We start from the raw sequence: 18,453 nt of genomic DNA on the forward strand, positions 1-18,453 counted from the left end.
TTAAAATGTCCGAGTAGCTTGAGGTAACGCTACAGAATATGTTTATAATTGTATTTATATACAGTTTATTTAACGTTGCTGTCAATAACTCTTATTTTACAGCTTCGAATGATAAAATTATTAATAAATAATGAGCTGGAAAGGGTGTCTCTGGAACAGCCATGGCCTAATTTAAGATACCAGCCTGTCATTTGCCCATAGTTACTCAGAAAACCCACAAGCCACGATCAGTGTACTTGTCTGCGATTAGAGATTTGAACCCTGGAGCTGAAGAATACGAAGCAGTGGAACTAACAACAAAACTATGACGATCGATACAAAATGTTTAATTTGACTTTCTGGATAAAAAATCTTGCTCTTGTCCCGTCCAGAAACATCGAGTGGCAGTCGTTCGAACTTCGTGACTCGGCTTTAACGTTAAATACGTACAACTGATGAGTTACATGCGTCTTCGTCAACTGCTTTGAGACTCACAATCGTCAATCTTAGTCTGAGATTCCCTTTGCTGTTTCTTTCCGCCCAGTTACTGTTTAAATAGTGTGAAATCGAATACAGAGACGCCTAAGAAGGTAACTGAGGACGAGAGGCGACACAGCGTTCAATAATGCAGAATTTCCTTTACGTTTCAGGACTTGGATGCTAGTATTACTGTGGAAATGTGTCCCGCCTACGTGATTCGAGTGCTACAACTTTAAATAATCAAATTGTAACAAATCACGCGACGTAAACAATTGATTATACGCTGTTATTTCCGGACTGAGGAAAACAAGACATTTTGTCTTGAAGAGGCGGGTGGCACACTTGCATCAGCTGGCACATTATTTCATATTATGATGCAAGTGTTCGATACCAGAGTGGGTCAATATCTATTTCGGGCTAGAATTCAGTCCAAACATTGCTTTATTTTTTCCTTCATAGTCATTGCTCTGACTGGTCAATTCCCGTGACTTGATAATGATACAAGCTAGTTTCATCCCGAAAGGAATACTTTACCAGAGAAAGGGTCGTTGTATTGTGCTTCTCCCTGATGATAGAGACAGTATGATCGTGCGAAACGTCGGTAACATACGAACTTCAAGACGGTTCCAGCCCCCAAAGCAGGTCCAACATAAATAACAATCCGCCGTGAAAAATTAATATCAGTTATTCTCAATATTTTAAATATTTAATGAAAAATATGTTCTTGTTTCATTAAATTTTATGTATCTAGTTTATTAGAGCTGTAACAATAATAAATTTGTATGCAACAAATAATATATTTAAATCTGAAATTAATGAACATTAAAGACAATTTCGGATATGCGAAGTCTAATTCAGCGCATTTGGAAAATAAGTGTTCTGTGTGTTCTTCAAATTGGAGTATATATTTCCTTCTTGTTGTTATTTAGTCATATTAAATATTCAGAATTTTTAATCTCGACCCCATCCTGAAATTCGCATATTCCGTGACTCAGTTTGGGCCCCAGACCGCACTTTTCCGAACGCTCGTTATCCGCCACGCGAACTGTGTTGATGCTACACGCACGACGTGTGTGGCTAATGTTTGTGGTAACAATCGATAGGACGAGCTGCTGAGGAACGGCGGTAGAATGCAGAGAGGAAACATTAACAGAACGCGATGCCCTTGAACTTGCACTGTATAAATTATCAATATGCTTTGATAATGAGTAGGGGATTCACAGCCAAGTTGTTCTTCTGATGACGAGGCCTAGTTTGGTGTGTCGGTCTAGGTCAGCGGATGATTTGATACTCCCTAACATGTACTGTTACGTAGCAGAAAGGCTTTGCCCTTGACAGTGCAGACGGAAGGCTTGAATTGTGCGTAATAATTTTGGATTCTTGGGTTGAAATTTCCATTCAAAATATTTATAGATTTAGGTCCAGAGTTTATAATCTTTTTTTAAAATGAAATATATAAATTCCATTAATGTATTTAGTAATTATCGTATTTTATTTGTTACAGGAATGTATATATTCCTTATTGCAGTGTTTTCACTTAACATGATCATCAATATGTTGCTTATAATCGGTGCAAAGAAGGTAAGTTGTCGCTTATGAGACGACCTCTGTTTCTTGTGTTCTTGTTCTAAATGCATTAATTAATATTATGTAATTTTTATGTCAAGTACAATTTACAAAGAAACTACAGACAACGCATGAAGTTAGTTGTTACTGGAATATAATGTGTTGAATATATAACGGATTTATCTACCAATTCTATAATATACGTACGACCTCTTACTTTGCTAAAGACGATGGATTCAAACAAAATTTGCTACAGTGTTCTGTTCTTCCTTTCGTTTCAAACAAAAATCCTGACAGAACTAACTCAGAGGAGCAGAGACCTTCCTTTTTCAGTTTATTACAGACATGGCTGTTTCTTCTTTGTGCCCCCAGGAAAAGCCGTTGTTTCTGAATATTTGGATCATCGTAAACTCAGTGTTACTCATGACGTCCATTGTGGTGATAGTTATGAGCGTGTTTATGTTGTTCTTGGACTGGAAATTAGCCCTGATGTCAATGAAGAGCAGTTTCTTATGTGCAGGTACGATATGCAGGGGACTGAATCAGTAACAATGAATCGGCAGTGAAGGACACCTGAAAGCATTTTTACTTTGCGTCCTGAAATACTCAGGTATATTTATTATTATTTTGTTATCCCATTTTTTTCCTTTATTTATTTAATCCCTTAATACGTTTTTTAGATTTCCTCCTTTTATTTCTGTTGTTTTCCAAGCCTTTGATTTGTCCGTGCTACGTACTACGCATTTCACAGATTTAATTGAGTTAATAGTCTGTGTAAACGATATTTTCCTGTGTTCATGTATGATGCTAGGGCACACCATGTTTTTCTTATTTCCAAATTGATTATAATGCTACATTGTGTCATCTGGTGTCGCAAGCAAATAACACAGCGAACATCAGACTAGATTATATGTAATACAAAAAATTGCGTCTCAAATAATTAATGTAAGATTTGAAGTTTTCACAGCGGTGAGTATGAAGATTTCTGTCTTCTGGGTTGTTGCGCTGTGTAGTATGGTCGATGTTTACCAACTTTTCGCCCTGATGACGGAGGCAGTATGACCTCAGAAACGTTGGTTAACATCTACCAGACTACACAACGCAACAACTGAGAAGACAGAAATCTTCACAGCGTAGATAACTTAGAAAGAGTCGCCCTGATGACGGAGGCAGTATGAACTCCGAAACGTTGGTAAACATCGACCAGACTACACAGCGCAACAACCCAGAAGACAGAACTCTTCATAGCGTAGATAACTTAGAAAGAATCGCCCTGATGATGGAGGCAGTATGACCTCCGAAACGTTGGTAAACATCGACCAGACTACACAGCACAACAACCCAGAAGACAGGACTCTTCACAGCGTAGATAACTTAGAAAGAATCGCCCTGATGACGGAGGCAGTATGACCTCCGAAACGTTGGTAAACATCGACCAGACTACGCAGCACAACAACCCAGAAGACAGAACTCTTCACAGCGCAGATAACTTAGAAAGAATCGCCCTGATGATGGAGGCAGTATGACCTCCGAAACGTTGGTAAACATCGACCAGACTACACAGCACAACAACCCAGAAGACAGAACTCTTCATAGCGTAGATAACTTAGAAAGAATCGCCCTGATGATGGAGGCAGTATGACCTCCGAAACGTTGGTAAACATCGACCAGACTACACAGCACAACAACCCAGAAGACAGGACTCTTCACAGCGTAGATAACTTAGAAAGAATTGCCCTGATGACGGAGGCAGTATGACCTCCGAAACGTTGGTAAACATCGACCAGACTACGCAGCACAACAACCCAGAAGACAGAACTCTTCACAGCGCAGATAACTTAGAAAGAATCGCCCTGATGATGAAGGCAGTATGACCTCTGAAACGTTGGTAAACATCGACCAGACTACGCAGCACAACAACCCAGAAGACAGAACTCTTCACAGCGCAGATAACTTAGAAAGAGTCGCCCTGATGACGGAGGCAGTATGAACTCCGAAACGTTGGTAAACATCGACCAGACTACACAGCGCAACAACCCAGAAGACAGAACTCTTCACAGCGCAGATAACTTAGAAAGAGTCGCCCTGATGACGGAGGCAGTATGACCTCTGAAACGTTGGTAAACATCGACCAGACTACACAGCGCAAGAACCCAGAAGACAGAACTCTTCATACTAAGAATCGCCCTGCCGACGGAGGCAGTATGACCTCTGAAACGTTGGTAAACATCGACCAGACTACACAGCGCAACAACCCAGAAGACAGAACTCTTCACAGCGCAGATAACTTAGAAAGAGTCGCCCTGATGACGGAGGCAGTATGACCTCTGAAACGTTGGTAAACATCGACCAGACTACACAGCGCAACAACCCAGAAGACAGAAATCTTCATAGCGTAGATAACTTAGAAAGAGTCGCCCTGATGACGGAGGCAGTATGACCTCTGAAACGTTGGTAAACATCGACCAGACTACCCAGCACAACAACCCAGAAGACAGGACTATTCTAAAAATAATTAAGTTGGGAAAATATAAGTGCCCGTTTTTGCTGTCATTAACTTACTGGAGTGTTTTCTTTGTTACGAATTTTTATAAAATCTTCAGACTGTTCTTTGTCCTGATGAAAAATCAGTTCATGTTTATCTTTTGCAGTGCTAACTTCATATTTCATCATTGTGGTGAATAGCTTGTATCACCAAATGGACCGCAGACAAGTTGCACCTCGCGACGATCCAGTGCCTCCAATCGTATTTATCATCGACCCCCCACCGCCGATGCCCCCGGACCCTTCACCGCCGCCCTACGCCAGCGACTGTGAACCATTTCAGACGCAAGACATCAGAGGCATGTCCTCAACATAGACTTAGGTATGCCTCTTATTGTGGCAAAATTACTTGAAAAATGTTTCCCCATTGAAGAGCAGAGGGTAGAAGGAGTGTCTGGAGAAACACTGGCCTCGTTTTATCTTGTAAATATTAATGCGCAGAGGTGTAACGATTGCTTTGAGCTTAAAGTTATTCAGCTTCGTTTCCGGTAATTTATTTTGTACTGTAGCTCAGAGATTATTATCATCATCTTCATCCATTGGCTATTTTTTCCCCAAATTGATTTATTTATGCTGAGTTGTTCTAAAATGTTATTTGTACTGAAATAATCTTTGCGGTATTTCTTCCCTACATTTAGAACGATGTGTTGAAGTGAAGACAGCAATGTTCATGTTAGTAAAACCTTAATTTATTAAAGCAGCATCTTTAAATCGCGAAGAGAGAAGAGAAGGGTGGAGAGGGAAGCTAGAAACGCGATTTGTTAAGGTAGGGGTAGGGTCTGAATGTACGCAGGCTGCTTCTCGTAAAGGCAAGCATCAGAGATGTGGAAGCCGTGAGGACATTGTCTGTTTTGGGGCTATGCAGCAAAGCCATTTAACAATATTTTAAATTATTAATTTAATATTAAATATCGACACTCCATATTCTGTGTGTAACTAGCCTAATTAATTGTTAATAAGCCTGTACATGTACATAAGAGTAAGCGAATAATTCTAGGAATCTAATCTGTTTTATTAATTTTTAAATATGCCCTTCAGAAAAATGTTTGAACCTGTGTGTGATTTGCTTTGCTACATTGTATTTGTGTCCATAGTAGATAATATCGAATTCTATGATATATGAGGAACACGACGTCTAATAATGTTTGACACGTATGTTAAACGTTTCAAAGTTAATATTTCCATTCCTTTTTTCTGTCTATTGTCAGATGTTGTGGACCACAAAAGTGAGGGGTAAAAAGCTACAAGAATTAGTGACTGATTTGGAAGAATAATTCAGTGATTATAAGAATAATCTGGTTCACCAAACGCAAGACTACAAGCTCTCAAAAGGATTCATGAACTGTCAGCCTAAGGAAGACAACAGAGTAGCACAGTCTTGAAAGACAATGAATGAGACCAAAGTGGGCCACTTTGTGCCAATTCCATTCACGTGTTGCCGACGACGAAAACGATGTTGATGATGTGTTTGTGTAGTCTCTAAGCACTTATATAACAAATTTGGCAATTCATAGGCATGGACTCTTGCTTTCTAGGCAATGTTTTTTAGATTTGTATCGGATTTAAGATTTCCGTGGCGTTGACTCCTTGCACTCTAGGTGGTACATATCGTCACTATCTTCAGGGCACAATTCTTTGAAGAAGAAGGTGTTACCTTTCTCCGAAACGCTGTTATCCACTTACAAATCTACATGGCGTCACGGCGCTAAAGACCTCAATCCGCGGTACTGGAGTATTAGATTTTATTTGAGTCAGCAATTGTACCTGTGATATAGAAATAATAAATTTAAACTTGACTAAACACGTGGGATTAAACCTACAAACATATCAAGAACAGTATTCCGCATTCTGAGAGTTAAAATTAATATACCTGTCTGACGATTCGCTGCATTTGTTTTCCGACACATAATTTGTGTCTGCTCAAGTTTTATATCGACGTATACGAACTCAAAGACTTAGTAATCACAATCAGATTTTCTTCGTTCAACCAACGCCATGAAATATGAGGAACGTAGCAATTTTTGCATCACCGAACCACACTCGCCGAGTTCCTGCCCAAACGCTGTATTTCATGCAACCAGCGCCATCTAAACGGAAAACTGTGAACTACATGGAAACCTATTTCTACTGTAAAATATTTCGTGATCACGCCCTAAAAATGGATTCATGAGTTCCCACAGACATTTCATCTTTCAACTTCGACATCTTACATCAAATTCGGCCATTTTTTCAGTGTCACGATCGGAATATTGCTAATGGGAGGCAAATCTATAGCAGGATTTCTTAAATCACGATTCTCATGACCCTCTGACGCTTTCTGTGATATGCATACTGTGTCTTTCTACATGATCAAAAATATTTACGTAAACGTCTCTGAAACGTCGGCCAGTTTCTATTAGACTACAAAATCTCTACATCCCAGAAGACAGTCAACAACAGAGTAATAGTAATAGTAAATTAGTACCATTATTTATAGATTGGCATTAAGTTTCGATAATTCGCCTTAATTTATAACCTTGTGGACCGCTAGTCGATAATCGAGTGTGAATGTGGCCCTAGGTCTAAGGAAGGTTCAGTGGTTTAGTGAAAAGTTGTTTCCAACTCCTTTCTATTCGTGTAAGACTTTTATTAAAATTGAGCGAGTAGTGTACATAATATTCAAGTTTGCAATTGGATAAAAGAACAGATAGACACAAAACACGCAGTTCTCTAAAAGGATTCCTAAGAAACAGCTCTGAACCTTCAATATGAACGTTATTTTATACAAAATGAGCTCTGAAAGCGAATTAGAGTAATGGATCGGTGCCATAAGTATGGTACGTGTTAAGTAAAGTGGTGGGCAAAATTGCGTGCTCTTTTCCACCATAATGTAAACAGAACACGATCGATTCCATTCAGTGGCTTTCTGAATAGCCGTGCTGTAGTTATTGGAACATATTTTTATTCGCAGTTTATTTCAGAATGTATGTATAATTTAGTCAACCTTTTTTAACTGTTTTAAATGTGTCCCTTTTATGCTCTCGTCCATTATATCATTTTAAGGTACGTACAAATATAATTAAGCCTGAAATTTTTTATTCATATTTTTTTTAATTTTTTTTTCGACAAGAGTTGAAAATCTTGGAAATGTGGCGTAGATTTTAATCCCGTATCAACTTCCACAGTTCCCATATTTAAACGGTATCGCTAACTTGAAGATAAATATGAAAAATAACTAAAATGTTGTTCACCATTTCTCAATCCAAGTCTGGATGAGCATTTTTCAGGACACCCGTTTTGGAAGAGGCGGTTTGAAAAGATAATCATCTCAATTTTCGGTCCTTACTCTGCAAGACTTTTGTCTGTGGCACTACGATAAACATCGAGTGTTAAAATCGATACATTGGCCATTGTAAGTAAAAACTCAAAGACCCAGTTGATAATCTGATCCAAATATTGGTATAGCAGTAATCTGAATGCGGAATGAAGGTCTACAAGGGAATAATGGAGCCCGTTTGAACTTCGCCAACAACACAGGTAAACTTCATATATTTTAATTTATTTCCACGCTTATTTCGTGTTTATATCACTTAATTGTTAATAATCAGCTGAGTCTGAAACACTACCGATACTTTGCAGACAGTTTATATGAAGCACCTTTCTGTTTACGGGCGAGGACATGTTAAGTGACTGGTGAATTTGAAATGCATTTTATGAGCCCTGTATTTGGAAATGTCAAACCTTTAACCTTGTACTGCTATTGCGTACAAAATAAACCCCCAGTCATTGGCTTAATGTGTACATAATTGGTTGAGTATGTAGCAAATACGTAACAACATATGATTTTGTAACCCCTTGAAGCCGACGCTCGTTTTAATAATATTTAAATATCCAGTTCTTACCACAAAGAAAATACAACCCATAAAAATTACAAAGATTAACTGGTTAATTTTGTTTAAGGAAATGATTGCTGTTTACTCTAACAATAACATGAATTCTATAAATATAATGTGGTCAAAACTCATAATTATTTATTCTTAATGCAGGTGGTACATATAATTACCACTAGTCTTTGAAGATTTAATAAAGTGCGTGTCTCCTTTTTTACAGAAACTTACATTGCGTAGCTGTTAATGCTACATAATTACAGGAAAAGAGGGACCATAACATGATACAATTTACAAAACACTTGAAATTATTATATAACACGAAATTGGAGGAATAACTGCTAAAAGCTACTGGTGTTTAAATCTCATAACTTAATGTTCAGTCCGTATGGAAATCTTCCAAGGCATCAGCTTTGTGAAATACAAGAACAACATTTTGCTTAGAGTGAATTCTTTGAGATTATTAATATCTACAGGAAGTAGAATTTTCCTGTATTTTTTAACTTACACAGTTTGAATAGTGCTTATGAATGAGTACGAACATTTGTGAAATTTAAAAATTGCACCTTTGTGCTATCTCTTTAATTTTTCACGAAGAATTTTAAAATCCAAGGCGTAGTAAAGTGATAATTATGGCAGCTTCGTTTATCAAAGTGCATAATTGGTCAGTGTGCAGTTCTTTATATGTGGCAACACTGTTGCCATGTGGCTATTGATCAACCTTTCAGTACGTAAATAACACACAAGTAAACCAATAGATTAAAAGTGCCAATGGGTACAATATGGCGGCTATAATAAATTATAGGTAAAGTACAGTTAGCAACAGGCTGACCGACTCGCTGCCTTGCGTAGTATTGAGGAATTATCATGACAGACTGACACACAGCGGGGCTCAGGTGAGTTTGATTTAGAACATCCGGGAATGTTCTCTAAACCAACAAAAATATAAGGGGGATACGTAAAATAAATTTAGAAAATCCTTGAATGAAATGTGTTTGGAAGTTTTCCAAAAGTTTGGTTCAAATTTAATAGGTATTCGTGTTGTCTTACGCTGGACAAGACAATGAAAGTTCACCCTTGACGGTAATAACAAGAAAGTGTTTCGTTTAAGCAAGACATCGGTCTGCTGTTAAACCATGTTTTGTAAATCGAGCGATCACAGGGCTATTGCAGGGTTATCTGTTTCCTTCACATAAATAAAACACATACGCACACAGACAGCCATACTTGTAACACAACGTAACATTACAAAAAACATTTCTTGAAGATTTGCAAGATTGAATTAATATTTGGTCTGGATTGATCTGTCCATGTTACTGACCCAGCCAAATATGAGAACTGACGATATATTATTAAGCACTAATAATAATAATAATAAACATTAATAGTAATGCTTGACAATGGTCATACACGGAAAATTACAAATATAATAATAAGTTTAAGATCACACATGTTAAACGTTTTAAAATACAAGGAGTTCCCAGAAATAAGCATTTTTAGCCTAGATTACTTTTGCTATAAAGGAAATATGATTATGATAACATCTTTCTCGAACGTTCGTGTGTTCGTGTATTTGCACACCCTAATGGTCTTGGATAAGTGGACATATTTTAATGAAACATACAAGTTTATACTGAGTGCAAAACCTAGAAATTGTTCAAATCTCTCCTCACACACAACTGTCTAATACCCGCACAAAGATGTTATAGTCTATAACTTACATTTGAGCGGTACCGTAGTTCTAGTAACGGCTTCACACTGTGTGAAATCAATCATTTATGACATGAAATCGGAAAAACTATTTACGGATCTTAAGGGTTTTGTTGTCCAGTAAATTATTTCTAGATGTTCCCAACGATTTAAATTCAGATTCATAAAATCGATGCTGGTAATTTAAAATGGCGGAAAAATCCATGCACACATTCTTAGAGTTCTTCGCCATCTTTCCAGTTATTTTTGAAGTCGCTTGCTGTGTGCGTCTATGAACATCAGTTATGTTTCATGGGCTATTCTATGGCAGAAGGTTGTAAATGTACACATTTTTTGGCATGACATGCCATAAGCATTTCTTTCAGTAGGTCCGTTCTTTATAACTCCGGTTGTATTGTGTTTCACTTCGTGTCATGGAACGCATGAAGATTACGAAAATATATTGACGTAATTATACAATTTTTAACCTAGTATTTTTATTATGTGAAATTTCTTCCAGTATTCTCTTCTATCAATTTAACATTGATTTGTGAGATGCGAATTTTATAAATATACTAGGTCTGTACAGAACGACATTGAAACGATAAACCTTGGTGTCATTACTCTGATAAGCGAAGGCGGATTATCTATACCATAACCTTTGTTTCACCAAGTTGGCATTAAAACTGTGAACAAAACCAAACACAGAATAATCACCAAATATCACTCAGAAACTGTTTTATCATGCTCGCGTGTTTTAGTTCCCTATTTATTGACAGAACTTTAAGAAATTGGAGGTTTTGTATGGCATCGTGAAGCAGTATGTTTTATACGGACTGTGTCCTCTCGTTTATGATTATATTTATGTTGACTGGCTTCAGTATAATGTCTCATATATGATATTGATCCTAGCTGTAGCAACAAGCTGTTTGCCTCGGCGTAAAACTGTTCGTTAATATTTAATTAATACACCATTCTCACGAGCAGGGTGTCAGTTTGTGCAGTGGCGTCTCGACAGCTGAATTGGAAGGTAGGAAACATTATTTCCTTGTGAATTAGTAGACTACTGTGTTTGTTAAAACATTATTCTTCGTTTGTACAAATTTCCTGAATATTATTTTTTTTATAATTTTGGTTTTATTTACATTTCAATATGAAAACTGTTGGACATATTCCAGTTCTAATTGCGTTTTGAAAAAGTATAACTGCAGTTTGAAATATGTCAATAACTTATTTTAAAGAATTAATTGAAACCTTCAGTGAGTTTTTGAGGAAGTATTAAGTTAAAATATTTTTGAATGAAAATTGTTTAATTAAGCATAAATCAAGTCTTATTCCTTACTTCCTGAAATGCTTGCAAATAATCGAAGTATTAACTTAACAAAAATTCATGTAAACTAACTGACAATACCATGTAAATTTAACTTATTAATATAACTCTTAATTTCAGTGTCTACAATAACACAGATATAAATGTATCTTTTAATGCTGTTGTGAATAAATTAACAACATATGCTTAGTTTATATTGGTTGTCAGATATAATTTATGATATAATAGGTCGTTATGAAACAACATATCAGAATACCTACACGTTAAAATGACTGTCAGTGTAGAATTAATGTGTCTCGCGTCGTGTGACGTCGGAAAAAGTAAATTATAGGGAATATATGCCCCCAGGCTGGTATTGCGTTCCAGTACACACAGACATTCGTAGTTGCGCTCCCTGGGGAAAAGGTGTGCATCGTGAATAGTTGGGCGAAGAAATATTCAAGAAGACATTGGTTTGTTTTAAGTTTTTCGCATAGTTGAAATCAGTGGCTACCTAGCGGGAAAAAGATAAGTGAACTTAATCCTATAATTTCATTAGAATTTTATAATTTTGATTCTATCAGCTTAATTAATCAATAAAAATTAATATTTTTTTCGGTTCCGTACAGACATTTGTGATTATCTGTGGAGTCATTAATGTTCGTCTTTGCGTTGTAGCGTCATGTGAATTTATAGATAGTTACCAGTGTTTCGGAGGAATATTTGGTCTCAATCTTCAGGGCCATTAAAAGTTGAATCATTATTAACCATTATGCTTTTCGGATGAATCTTCAGACCCCCTACTCTCGGCAAAGATAAGGAAGAAACACAAATACTTTTCATGGGTAAATTTAGTAATGGGCTGTAATTTGTATGCGTTTCTTCGAAGTGGAGACTCGCAAAGTTGGTCTTGTACTTCCGTCTGTGTTAGTTCCGAAATTGCTAAACCCATTGGAATGAAAGTGTTGTTGGAAGTCGATTATAAAACTCGTCGGCCAAATTTAATTTTACTTTAACTTGCCTTACATAAATGTCAATCGGAATTTATCGATTTCCTCAAAGATGTTTATTCTCATAAGGAATTAATACAGAACATACAGTTTATTTAGTCTTAATTTATATTACGTGAAGCTCGTATCAAACAAATCAATTTTATAAAAACATCTTGTAATGTAAATATTCATGACATTAATTTGAAAAAAAATTCGACATTCTATTTCCATTTAACGAAACGTAAGGACAATAATTTTGTTCTCATTGTTGGTAAATGAACATCAAGACCAAATATATACATAACATAATAAATAAGACAATTATTACATATGTGTACTCAGTTTCCAGTGTATGAAAATGCATCCATTATCAATATGGATTTTTCCATATGAAGACTCGAATTACTCTCGGAAAAATCTTTCTAAAAACGAAAAATATTAACATAAGACTGAAGTACGACATTGGTAAAGAAACATAATAATAAGACAACTGCAAGATGTACTTAACGTGATCGCAAAATTGAATACGTCAGTACCAGCTGTCATAGGATATTGTTACATCAATTTCCTTTTCTTCGCGTTTGATTAATGACAAATAAGTGATTGGTAGGGACAGCAAAGTAATGGTTTTATGTCCGTCTTCTCGCCACAGGTGACACAAGCGATTTCTTAATGGAGGTCAACTGGAAATCTTGTATGTGTCTGGCGCCGAAAACAGCTTGCCTTTTGATTATCATGTACTACATCGTAAGTAATTGGTGTGCCATTATCTGTCGTCCAAGGCACACACCACATGCGAGTGTGCAGAGGACGATCAACACGTTCATGACTGTTGGAAGCCAGAATATGGGATAATTACGCCTTTGTATTGATCAGTAACATGTCGAGAGCAGGCAGGCGCTACACTGCTGCAGGAATTAGAGTTTCCATTTCTGTAAAAACTGCAAAAAACATAGCAGTTGAAGCATTAATTTGGCCTATTTCAAATTAATTATAAATGATCGGTAAAACTTGAATGTATAGTTAAATACATAGATCTGTTTAAATTTTTCAATTTTATTTTATTAAATTTTATGTGTAATTTGACTGGATTCGTCTAGTAATGGGCCGGAACACTTCTGTAACACAAGTAACCTTCATCTTTTATAAAATGCATTTAATGTGTTTGCCGTCTGAGTGACTATTAATTTCTCAACGACTTGACTCTATAAGAGATTATAATTATAAGGAATATGTGTACTTTCCTGTACAAATTTATATGATTAATTTCAAATTAATTTTTAAGTATTTTCATTTACCGTATTTCCTCGATTTAAGATGCACGTTTTTCACATTTTAAATTTTCTGAAATCCGAGCGTGTCTCACATTTTACGGCGTCTCAGAATCGATGGAGGCTTAAAATTGAGGAAATACGGTATATTCGATTGCCGATGTTAAATCACATCTAATAACTTTCACTGTAATCATGAAATAATCTTAACGTGTCTCCTCTCGTAAAAATTATTGTGAATATTAGCCTAAACAATTACCATTGTTATCGGATAATAAAAACATGGCTGGGTCAATAGTGATGCAGAATTTATCTACATTTCACATATAAGTTTAAGAAAACAAATCCATTGGGAAGGTAATAGACGCTGAGAGATGTAAGTTTAGTTTAATTTTAATAAAACAAAATCTTTCATTTGTCTTAATATTTAAAAACTTGCAATTTAACTTCGAATGTTAGAACTGGTCTTGGATTGCCTTACATTCACAAAACACATTTTAATGGTAAGTATTACGAGTTTCTTATGTTGTCTGTAACTTAACACGAAATTAGCGAGGATAATCGAATTGTAATACAGAATGTTTACTCCGTTATCTCTTGAGTGGCTTTCTTAAGTCGGGGAATTGTAACGGTCCTCTGTCTTTATTTCAGATATTTTCCATTATCGCAACCGTTCTTGCCTCCATCGGCTACAACCTCCTGACACCGGACAATATGTTGACTACAGAAAGCGGAAGAAAAGAAGCCGATGTCGGAGACGATGTCCTTCTGGAGGGAATAACCTGTGCGTGCTTCATTTTCTACTTACTGAGTGGAAAATAGTGACAGTGATTAATTTTATGTCAGACTTAACCGACTAGGTATCAGTAAGGTTAGAATTAACTAACTCCGTGAAACAGATTCCTTCTCAAAAAATGTAGTGCGGAAGTTTTATTGCCGTATTCGCAAGAGTCCGGCACCAGTCAGTACCATGAGCCACATAAATCCAATATATACACCGTGCACTTTTATCTAAGGTCTATTTTAACATTATCCTCCCATCTACCTTTATGTCTTCCGAGTGGTCTCTTCTCTTCAAATTTTCCAGTAAAATATTTGTACACATTTTTCATGGTCCCTTGCTCTATTCATGCCCTTCCAACCTCATCATCTCTGATTCGATCACGTTAATAATATTACATTAGTCTACCAATTCTGAAGACTTTTGGCGACAGTAGTTTACACTTGAAATTATTCGTTGTCAGGATTTTTTCCATCGTCTGTTTTTTTTTTAAATCACGACGTTTCGGAGGCTGGTTCTGTCCCCGTCTTCAGGTGAGAGGTACCTACTCTATTGGACAGTGACAGAGACTAGCTCTATCTAAGGAACCCAACATAGTAGGTACCTCTTACCTGAAGACAGAGACAGAACCAGCCTCCGAAACGTCGTGATTTTAAAAAAAACAGACGATGGAAAAAGTCCTGACAACGAATAATTTTAAATTACATTAGTATCCTCACATTTCATTCTCTGCCACTCAAACGGGTTTACCCTTGAAATTTTCTGGCTAAAATTCTATAGACCTCCTCCTGTTACATACATAACACATTTTGATTTCTTAAATTTCGTTATCCGAACAACATGTAAACCAGAAAGTTCCTCGTTCGAGCGTCCCTGTCACAAAATGTGTTACAGACTTCGCAGGCCTGAAACAAACACGAAATAAGCCTACCTCATGAAATATCCCACTTAAAACGCGACGAGGGCTGGTAAATAGCCATCTACAAATTAAGCATTAAATTTTTAGTGGATTCGTAAAAGTTTAACATGGTGAATCTCTAAACGAATGTATTCGATAAGTATTAGGAGATGAAACAAAATATATTACGTATAAATTTGATCATTATATCAGATTAAATAATTTTTTCTTGTAATATATTCGTCTTGTAAGATATTTTAATTAATACATATCACATTTCTCATTTCAGCTGCTAAAGTCCTGCTGATTGGCATTATCTCAACAAGTATACTTTCCTTCGTAACAAACATCTTGCTGATTGTCGGGGTCACTGAGGTTAGTGTGCTCTGAGTAACTCAGTTGTTTCAAGCGTACACTAAAATGCATTGGCCCAGTTCATGCACTTTGTTTCTGAAATGTTTACAAGTTTCATGCACATGGGGTTGCCAAATGAAGGACCAATGAATGGGCCATTCTTCCTCGTCAGGTATTTCTTATTCGAAGCTACTCAAGGGCTTTGGCGTAGATGAATTTAATTTTACCCCGAGTCAGTGTAATATTGCTTCTACTTTAAGCCCACTTGAAATCGAATTCTAACTTCGTCGATTTCTTTAATTAATTAAAACCTTTTGTGTTTTATAATCACGTTAAGTTAGACACATTCTTTTATTATACCAATATTATGATGGACATTTTCCATTGCTTTTAAGTATATTTGATTCTACGCTACCTTTTGTCAGTTATTTCCGCTTTCATCTCAGGTAAGGTGTTGTCATTATGTTAAAATATGTTAATTTTATATGAAGTTTATTGGAAAATATTGTGATAAAAACCGATACTTCTTGAATACTGTATTAGAACGCTAACAATAGACCACTCAGACAAAAATAAACGTGAAAATGGTTACACCATTATTCACTATTATATGATTAGTAGTCCGTAGTACGCTTTGATGTTGGAATTTATATTTTGTACATAAAAGCTTCGATTTTATGAATTATCTTGTACATTGCCCCTTGCTTCTGGTACTTATAATACAAAGTAGTCTGGGTCGAAAACAATACCTTTTGGATATAAATCGTGTATACAAATTCGTATGTGAAAATTATGTTGTTTTTTTCTCCTTTTGAGATTTTGTTTCGTGGAAAATTCCCACAATAGAAAAATATGCGTATTATTTGTTGATACAGGATAAGTCACATTGGATATACGTGTGGCTTAATGCACATGTCCTCATTCTTGGAATACACATCTTGGTCTGCTTCTGTAACATGTTTCTGGAACTGCCGGATGAATTACAGAAGAATATCTCAATTTATGGTACTGCTATGAACATCGGTAAGTAGAGATCTGTATTTTCAACCTAATTACAAGTAGATATCTGTACAATAAATGTAATTAGAGATTTGTACAATAAGCCTATATATTATGACGCCATGAATTCATTAATAGATTGTCCAAGGAAAATGACACATATATCACAATAGGAATTGTCAATATTCAACATAAAACTTCTTTGTGTTCATAGTTTAATAATCTTCTTTACTGCTATCTCTGCGTATACTCTCCCATGACTAGTGTTATAGGTATAAAGATTTTCCTTCAACTTTAGTCAAAAAATATAGTTCTTCGACACCATTAAATGTATGACGCCCGATTTCTGAAATCTTTAAATGTCAAATATGGGCATTTTGTTATCGAGGAAATATGATAATTAAAATTATAGATGAATACATTTCACTTAATTGAAAACAGAAATCCGTAGAGACAGTCTCATTAAAGGCAAAGTACATTATGCTGTTCTCCAACACGTAATCTTCGGTGGTCACATTGCGGTACGTTTTCCTTCCAAGCCTGTAAGAGTTAATGATTAACAAATGTCTCACAGACTGAGACGTGTTTGGCGAGTATACCTGTGATTTATTTGTGGCATTTCAGTGCTGACTCTGTATTTTCTCGTGGTTGTTAACGAATTCTACATTGGCAAGGCGGACAAGATACCAGTGGGGTTTTACGAGAGCAAATCATACTCCTTCTTCAAGAGCTATGGAGACCAACGATTTGTGCAGTAACAAGTTTCATTTGAGTTTAATAGAATTATTATGGACATATTTTGGGGATTTAAGAGATTTTCTTTGTTTATAATGATACTTAAATAATTTCTTATATTGTTACTGTAATAAATTTATGTATTAAGGCAATACTTAGCAGACCCGGAAACGAAATGTTGCATGAAATTACGTACGTATCATTATTATCATCATCGCCATCAGATCTTCAGGAGAAAATTTCCAAAATTTACTCTACTAGTCTTCAATTTGTCAGCCATTGTATGGTCTGACTATGATTAGTACTTAACAATAGCTTATATTTATTAAAACAATTAATTTTATTTTTTTTACATTCTTCGTATAATTTTAATATTTAATGTGTATGACTGGATTTATCTGGTTCAGTTATTCTGGTACAGAGTGGTGCGTGCATAAAGCAGCAATAGAAAAAAATATAATTTAAAATCAGGCTAGAACTTAGATGACAAATGAATTTGCATTTATAAATAAACTTTACAACTTGTTTCCGATTGCGCGTGTTAACGCCATGATTCTTAAGACACAAGAAGATCGTTTCAGTGTGCCACTTAAAAATCTCAAAGTACAAAGATCCGTTAGTATTATTTATCGGAGATTTTTAAATTCACTCTGGTTTGAACTAACTACAGTGTAACTGACTCCAAACGTATCGCAACTCATTTGCTTGCAGCTATCACGTAAAGTTCAGAAGGTCACTAGTGATTGACATGTGTAATAATTTATTATGTTCTGTTTCTTGTGTTTATGTGCTTGTTGTTTGTCTGAATAAAATATCAGTTCATTTCAAGAAGATGATATTTAATTCTACAAATCACGACCTCCTGCATATTTATAAGCTTTTTAGTCGATATAAGAGACCTGTGTGTGTCTAATGGAGGTGGAATATTACATTGATGTTACTTTGTAGATTATAAGAACACTATAACGCGCCACGGTGGTCTAGCGGTTA

General features: G+C 35.9%; 2 protein-coding genes across 17 annotated transcripts in view; both read left to right on the plus strand.

Moving 5' to 3' along the window:
* Positions 1 to 6,370, plus strand: part of LOC110840517 (uncharacterized) — a 102,752-nt gene extending 96,382 nt beyond the window's left edge. For all 13 annotated transcript variants that reach the window (XM_087352176.1, XM_087352178.1, XM_087352179.1 and 10 more), the window contains 4 exons: positions 1,964 to 2,040; positions 2,398 to 2,545; positions 4,677 to 4,891; positions 5,778 to 6,370. In XM_087352176.1, the coding sequence (XP_087208302.1) occupies positions 1,964 to 2,040; positions 2,398 to 2,545; positions 4,677 to 4,885 (434 nt within the window). In that variant the 3' untranslated portion in view covers positions 4,886 to 4,891; positions 5,778 to 6,370. The remainder of the gene's footprint in view (positions 1 to 1,963; positions 2,041 to 2,397; positions 2,546 to 4,676; positions 4,892 to 5,777) is intronic.
* Positions 6,371 to 9,228: 2,858 nt separating this feature from the next.
* Positions 9,229 to 18,294, plus strand: LOC110840516 (uncharacterized). Of its 4 annotated transcripts, none has more exons than XM_087352181.1 (6): positions 9,229 to 9,331; positions 13,078 to 13,172; positions 14,348 to 14,480; positions 15,665 to 15,750; positions 16,605 to 16,752; positions 17,353 to 18,294. In XM_087352181.1, the coding sequence occupies exons 2-6, from the start codon at positions 13,098 to 13,100 to the stop codon at positions 17,484 to 17,486; spliced, it is 576 nt and encodes a 191-aa protein (XP_087208307.1). In that variant the 5' UTR covers positions 9,229 to 9,331; positions 13,078 to 13,097; the 3' UTR covers positions 17,487 to 18,294. The 4 variants fall into 4 exon arrangements, with proteins under 4 accessions (XP_087208307.1, XP_021941288.2, XP_087208310.1 ...); XM_087352180.1 differs by lacking the exon at positions 9,229 to 9,331 and adding an exon at positions 10,919 to 11,154; XM_022085596.2 differs by lacking the exon at positions 13,078 to 13,172.
* Positions 18,295 to 18,453: the final 159 nt, after the last annotated feature.

This window comes from Zootermopsis nevadensis, unplaced genomic scaffold (assembly GCF_977971745.1).
Source record: "Zootermopsis nevadensis isolate Lab colony 2312 unplaced genomic scaffold, Znev_1.0 Znev_ptg000020l, whole genome shotgun sequence".
Classification (NCBI taxonomy): Eukaryota; Metazoa; Arthropoda; class Insecta; order Blattodea; family Termopsidae; genus Zootermopsis; species Zootermopsis nevadensis.

Excerpts from the sequence above, each read along its gene's own strand:
- LOC110840516 (XM_087352181.1), top strand. The coding sequence starts at position 13,098 with ATGGAGGTCAACTGGAAATCTTGTATGTGTCTGGCGCCGAAAACAGCT. Across the intron at positions 13,173-14,347 it reads TGATTATCATGTACTACATC|ATATTTTCCATTATCGCAAC; the intron begins GTAAGTAATTGG and ends TCTTTATTTCAG. Across the intron at positions 16,753-17,352 it reads TGGTACTGCTATGAACATCG|TGCTGACTCTGTATTTTCTC; the intron begins GTAAGTAGAGAT and ends GTGGCATTTCAG.